General features: G+C 42.7%; 1 protein-coding gene across 1 annotated transcript; it reads left to right on the plus strand.

The window, feature by feature from the left end:
- Nucleotides 1-3,843: 3,843 nt before the first annotated feature.
- Nucleotides 3,844-5,344, plus strand: LOC108142329 (odorant receptor 65a). The gene is made up of 5 exons (XM_017266083.2): nt 3,844-4,008; nt 4,063-4,234; nt 4,295-4,818; nt 4,872-5,235; nt 5,291-5,344. The coding sequence occupies exons 1-5, from the start codon at nt 3,869-3,871 to the stop codon at nt 5,342-5,344; spliced, it is 1,254 nt and encodes a 417-aa protein (XP_017121572.1). The 5' UTR covers nt 3,844-3,868.
- Nucleotides 5,345-5,643: the final 299 nt, after the last annotated feature.

The raw sequence follows: 5,643 nt of genomic DNA on the forward strand, positions 1-5,643 counted from the left end.
GCCTCACCGATAGATTGTCCGCTTACTTTCATTAGCCCGGCTCGAACTTAAAGCCAGCTTCAAGTCGCCTGCAGTCAGGAGTTATTCATAAGCGTGGAGTGCCTTGCAATGGAGTGGAGTGGAGTGAAGTGGTCGAGGGCAGTCGAGTGCTGCTGTGATTAATATCCCAGGAATGCAGTTTATTGTTGCGCGACGACAACAGCAACGAAGCTGCTGCTGTTGCACCGATCTGGGGGCTGGGGGCGTGGCAGTGGGAGACACATGGCAGGAAGGTAGCACCACCACATGTACTGGGGTCAGCGCAGCCAACGGAACCCACATTGCAAGAAAATATTTTAAGCTTATCATGTGATTTTACCAAAATAAACAAAGCAAGCCTTTTGCAATCCAGTACAAAATATCACATTAAATATTTTGATGGTTGGAAAAAGAAACTATACAAACTTCAAAATTAACACTTTTACATTCCTTATAAGTTAAGTGAATTTTTGTCTGTGCATCGACATTATGAAGAGGCTCGCGTCTCTTTCTAAGGCCGCGAGGCGACGCAAATTTGTGTGCATTATATTTTGCCTTTTTGTTGTATTTCCCTGCATTTTCTTTAGTTTTTTTTTTTTGTTGCCGCTAAGGTTTTTCCTCAGCTATTTTAGCTCAGTTATAAATTACACCGGCCACTCGCACGAGTGTGTGTGTGTTGCATAATCTGAGTGCTGAAATCTTTGGCATCCACTTGAGAGCAAATGCAAACAGCGCTGGCGAGGATGAGGCGGGGGCATCCAGAGAACCTATTGTTCTAGAGGCCCCACAATGGAGCCGGGGAATCGGCGCGGCTGCAGAATGACCGCCACTCTCATAATAGAGTCATAAAATTTTAGTGCGCCGCTTGGCCAACTCGCCGCTCGACCCGCGATATCGGGGAACCCCCGTGGCGCCTCGGAACCTCAAAACCGTTTCGCTTTGTTGGCCATTGTCCCGACCATTTACTCGGACCATAGAAACATATAATTGTGATTAATTATACGACATAAAAGTGCTTTAGATTCAGCATTTCGATGCATTTATTAGCCGAAAAATCACTTGAAACTCTCCACTGCGCAATCTCTTTCTCCGCTGGATCTATTATCAATTGTAATAAAAGTTGGCCTTTCAAATTTCAAACCGACATTATTCGGGGCGTTGCTGCTGCTGCGGGCCTTGAATCGGGGAGTATTTATGGATTATCCATGACATGGGGTAATCCTAAATAAGTAGTTGCGAAAGTTGATAACAGTCTTGATCCTATCAAGAGACTACTAAAGGTTAAGTTTATTTACGTTTCACAGGTTTATGGGTTTTACTAACTGGTTATAGCTTCAAAATATCGTAGCCTTTCATAGGAGGTTATTTGGAGTTTATTTACTTTAATTTGAATTCGCTACTCAGATCTATGGGCTATGTAAATGGGAATTTACAAAATCTTTCTTTCGGTTTTTGGTCCCCTGTTTAAATTCGCTTTTTGGTACTCTGTTCATTGTGATTTAAAATGGTTTGGTATTTAAATTTTTCACTATCGATTGGACCTCCATTTTTACTTTTTAAGTTAAGTTAAGTTAAGTTTTAACTTTAATTCAAATTGCATTTCTTATATTGCGTTTTTATTCTGTGTTGTTGTATAAATAAGTGTATAATATTTATTAAATGTGATTAATTCCCTGCGTTCCCTGCCAGACAATAATTGAGCAAAATTTTCCTATCATCTGCATTAGTAATCTTTATTCTCTACATATTTTTGATCTCAACCAATTACAATTTATAGTATTTGTCATTACATATCCCATTAGCTCTGGTTAAATCATTCCAGCCCGCATTTGAAGAGCAGGTAGTACTTCAAAGAGTCACTATACCACGACTAGTCTCCCAAGGAAGAACCTTAATTGAGTTCATACGGCGCATTTTTGATTGTCAGCGTTGTCATGGCCAGCGGACGAACTGTCGGCGGACGGATTGGAGTACATCGCGGCTCAGGACAGAGAGCCCCAGCGACAATGGAGCACTCGAGGAGCTGGCTTCGTTATCACACAGAACATGGCAGCACATGGGAATTGCTGCCTCCTGGTGACGACTGCAGCCAGAGGGACAATGGATGGGCCGTTCGGACAACAGCCGCCGAGGCAGAGTCAGAGGCAGTGGCAGAAACAGAAGTATAGGAATAGACAGTGGCAGTGGCAGAAGCAGAAGCAGAATCCCTGACAAGAGCAATCCATCCACAAAGGCAAAGGCATTTCATGCTCATCAAATGCGTTGACATTGAACAATTGCGCGTAATGTTGTCGTACACTTGACAAGCGCGCAAATTGTAGTGCTACCTGTACTTGAGCGGAAATCTTGCCCAAAGCGAAAGCTGCACCACTAGATTCAGTCCCCCCAAAATCGATCTCCGTTTGGTCTAGCCGAAAAGCAGCCAACTGCTTTTGATGGAAATTGGCAGAGTTGTCTGTCTGTCTGATTGTTGCGACGTTTGCTGTTTGTTGTTTGTGGCCTTAATGAAGCGGACGACATTCACCGGACAAGCTTCGCTTCATTGCCCCAACGTCCCTGCCACATCCACATCCAGTTTCTATGTCGGAGCCACTCGCCAAATATGCGGCGACAAGTCCTCGCTAAATGCTATCCAGATTAATAAGTCCGGCCGTGTGGGTGATGTGAGCCGCATGTGGAGCGAGAGATACGATAGGAAAAGTCAAAAGTCGCCCCGGGCCAGACGTTCTACGCGATATGTTTTAACACACTTAAACAAAATGTAACGAAAAAATCAACTAGCTGGTAAGTTTCTAAATCAAATTAAGCAAAAAAGATTCGAAATGAAACACATTTTTATTTTTAAAAAATTCTAAACCATAGTAATTGAAGCTCAAAGAAAAAACATAAACAAGACAAAAAAAACATTTTTAAAACTTACTTTAAGTGAATGACGGCGAAAACAGTTAATGGAAATCAAAAACCTTAATAAAGAAATATTTTACAATTTTATTAAAATTATTAGCAGAGCTAAAACAAAAATAATAAAATAATTATAATTTACCTTATCACTGTTCTTAGGAGTTTTTAGTTTAAATGTTTATTTTAATTTTTTGTGACCTATAGAGTCTCTAGTTTTTTTCATAAACGTGTATTTATTAAAAAGGGCGAACTATTGTTCTATATATACTTGCAAGAGATTTTACACTTTTTTTAGAGTGCATGCCCCCCTTAAGTCGACTTTGGGGCTACCAAATTTGGCCAAGGCAATATTTTGTTCGTTTGGCAGGCCGTTAGAGATTTGCAAAAGGTAAAACTGTAAAATGCATTTCGGTTTGCCTTAAATGGAGCGGGGAAAAGCCAGCAGAACGCACGATAACGAAAGAAAAGTGCAAACATTGTTGCAGAACCGCACCGAGTGTGCAAATTTGCCTTTGCCAGTCCGCAATCCGCATACTGGTAACTGGCAACTGGCAACTGCAACTGCACTGGTAACTGGTAACATGCATTCGAAACTCGGCCCCACAACAATGGGCCAACAATGGCTGAGTGGCAACGAGGCGGTGGAAATCTGCTCGGCTCGATAATCGCCTGGCACTCGAAGGCTGCTCCTATGATTTTAAGTGGACGGTATTCCGGAGTATTCGCCAATAATTGCAGTTGCAAATATGAGTTTTCTTATTTCCCATTTTCCTTTTTCCATTTCCCAGGCAGCCACTCGGCAGCTGCGAAGTTCTCGGCCGGCAATTGCCGTAATGAGCAATAAGTTCCTTCGTTATTTATTCAGTAATTCCACACCTCGTATGCGTATAAAAAGCAGTTTGCAGTTCCTGGTCACTCGGCACACCCAGTATTTGCATTGGGTTGAAAGATGACCGAGCTGCAGAGTGAACGTAAAAATGGCAAATGGGATCGATTTTGGAGTCCATTCATCGAAGGCTTGGCAGTTTTCAAGGATCCGCTGGCCCACTCCACGCACATAATTGCCTACTGGACGCGGGACCAAGTAAAGTAAGTCCTTAATGCTGTCTGTTAAGATCGAGCGTATTGAAATTCTTTTTATAGGGCGTTGTGTTTATACACAAACTCTGAGGAACGGCGAGTGACCAGGAATGTGGTCTGGCACTATTATATTGTGATCCAGCTCGCTGTTAGCCTGGCAAGCATGTGCTACGGCGTTCTTGAGTCCATTGACAATATTGCCATCCTGGGACGGGATCTGGTCTTCATTATTTCGGTTCGAAAAAGAAATGATCCTTTGTAATTTGTCATTAATGTAAGCCTTCCAAACGCGTAGGTCATATTTATATTCTTCAGACTAATATTCTTCGCTCAGTATGCTAATGACGTTGATGCGGTTATAGATGCTCTTGATGACATTCATCATTGTGAGACAAAGGGCCCGGGCAGAAAGGAAGTGCAGGCCACGAAGCGTTTTCATTTCCTATTGTATATGGCCTTGATAGTCGCTTGGTTTACTTTCCTAGTATCTTTCATCCTGATCAAAATATCAACGCCCTTTTGGATGGAGTCGGTGACACTGCCCTTCCACGTGGCCTGGCCCTTTCATCTGCACGATCCCTCGAAGCACCCGATTGCCTATTGCCTGATCTTTGTAAGTCAAAGTACCACCTTGACCTACTTTCTGGTTTGGCTCGGGGCTGTGGAGAACATGGCCGTGTCCATCTTCTTCGAGCTGACTTCTTCTCTGAGGGTCCTTTGCATCGAGTTGCGTAGCCTGCAGGAGCATTGCCATGGTGATGAGAGTCTGCTGGAAAGAGAACTACATCGACTGACAAAGTTCCATCAGCGAATTATTCTGTAAGGCCTGGCATGACCTTAATGACCACGTAATACCTTTGCTCTATTCACAGACTATCTGATCATTGTAACAACATTTTCAACAGAACATTTATAATGCAAATGCTAGTAAATTTCTTTCTGGTCTCGTTGTCCCTTTTTGAAGTTTTGGTAGCCAGAAAGAATCCTCAAGTGGCAGCCGAGTATCTGATTATTATGTTGATGACTCTGGGGCACCTGTCGTTCTGGTCGAAATTCGGAGATATGCTTTCCGAGGAGTCAGCAGAGGTGGCCGAGGCTGTCTATGAGGCATACGATCCGACTGTTGGTTCCATCAACATCCATCAGCACTTTCGTTTTTTTATCCTGCGGGCTCAAAAGCCACTAATCATGAGGGCTAGTCCTTTTCCGCCTTTTAACTTGGTGAATTACATGTTTGTAAGTAAGTTTTCAAGCAGCCCCTTTAGCAATAATTCAAGGCATTCTTTTGCAGATACTAAAGCAGTGCTATTCAATTCTGACTGTCTTGTCGGGAACATTGGAGTAGTTATAAAAGTTGAATTTTAAGGCACTATTACTTTAAACAGATATAATAATAAGTAATGTGCACTATGCTTGTCGAACAGCTTTATTAAATCCCTAATCATCTCTGAAAATGATATCGACCATTTTGGGGCCACTCGAGAAAGTTCTGAAAAGAGCCTGCATTTTATGCATGCGACCCTAAAAGGTCACCCCTGCACTTTTCAACATCGAAGAGTGGTCAGAAGCAGTGGAAGATTGGGCCCATAAATTGCAATTGTCTGCGGAGCTCGAACTGGAAGCTGGTTTTCTTTCAGACCGATG

The sequence above is a fragment of the Drosophila elegans genome, unplaced genomic scaffold (assembly GCF_018152505.1).
Source record: "Drosophila elegans isolate 14027-0461.03 unplaced genomic scaffold, ASM1815250v1 contig_208, whole genome shotgun sequence".
NCBI classification, from domain to species: domain Eukaryota; kingdom Metazoa; phylum Arthropoda; class Insecta; order Diptera; family Drosophilidae; genus Drosophila; species Drosophila elegans.

Coding starts and splice junctions, on each gene's coding strand:
- LOC108142329 (XM_017266083.2), top strand. CDS start 3,869: ATGACCGAGCTGCAGAGTGAACGTAAAAATGGCAAATGGGATCGATTT. Junction 4,235..4,294: donor ATCTGGTCTTCATTATTTCG/GTTCGAAAAAGA, acceptor CCAAACGCGTAG/GTCATATTTATATTCTTCAG. Junction 4,819..4,871: donor TTCCATCAGCGAATTATTCT/GTAAGGCCTGGC, acceptor CTCTATTCACAG/ACTATCTGATCATTGTAACA.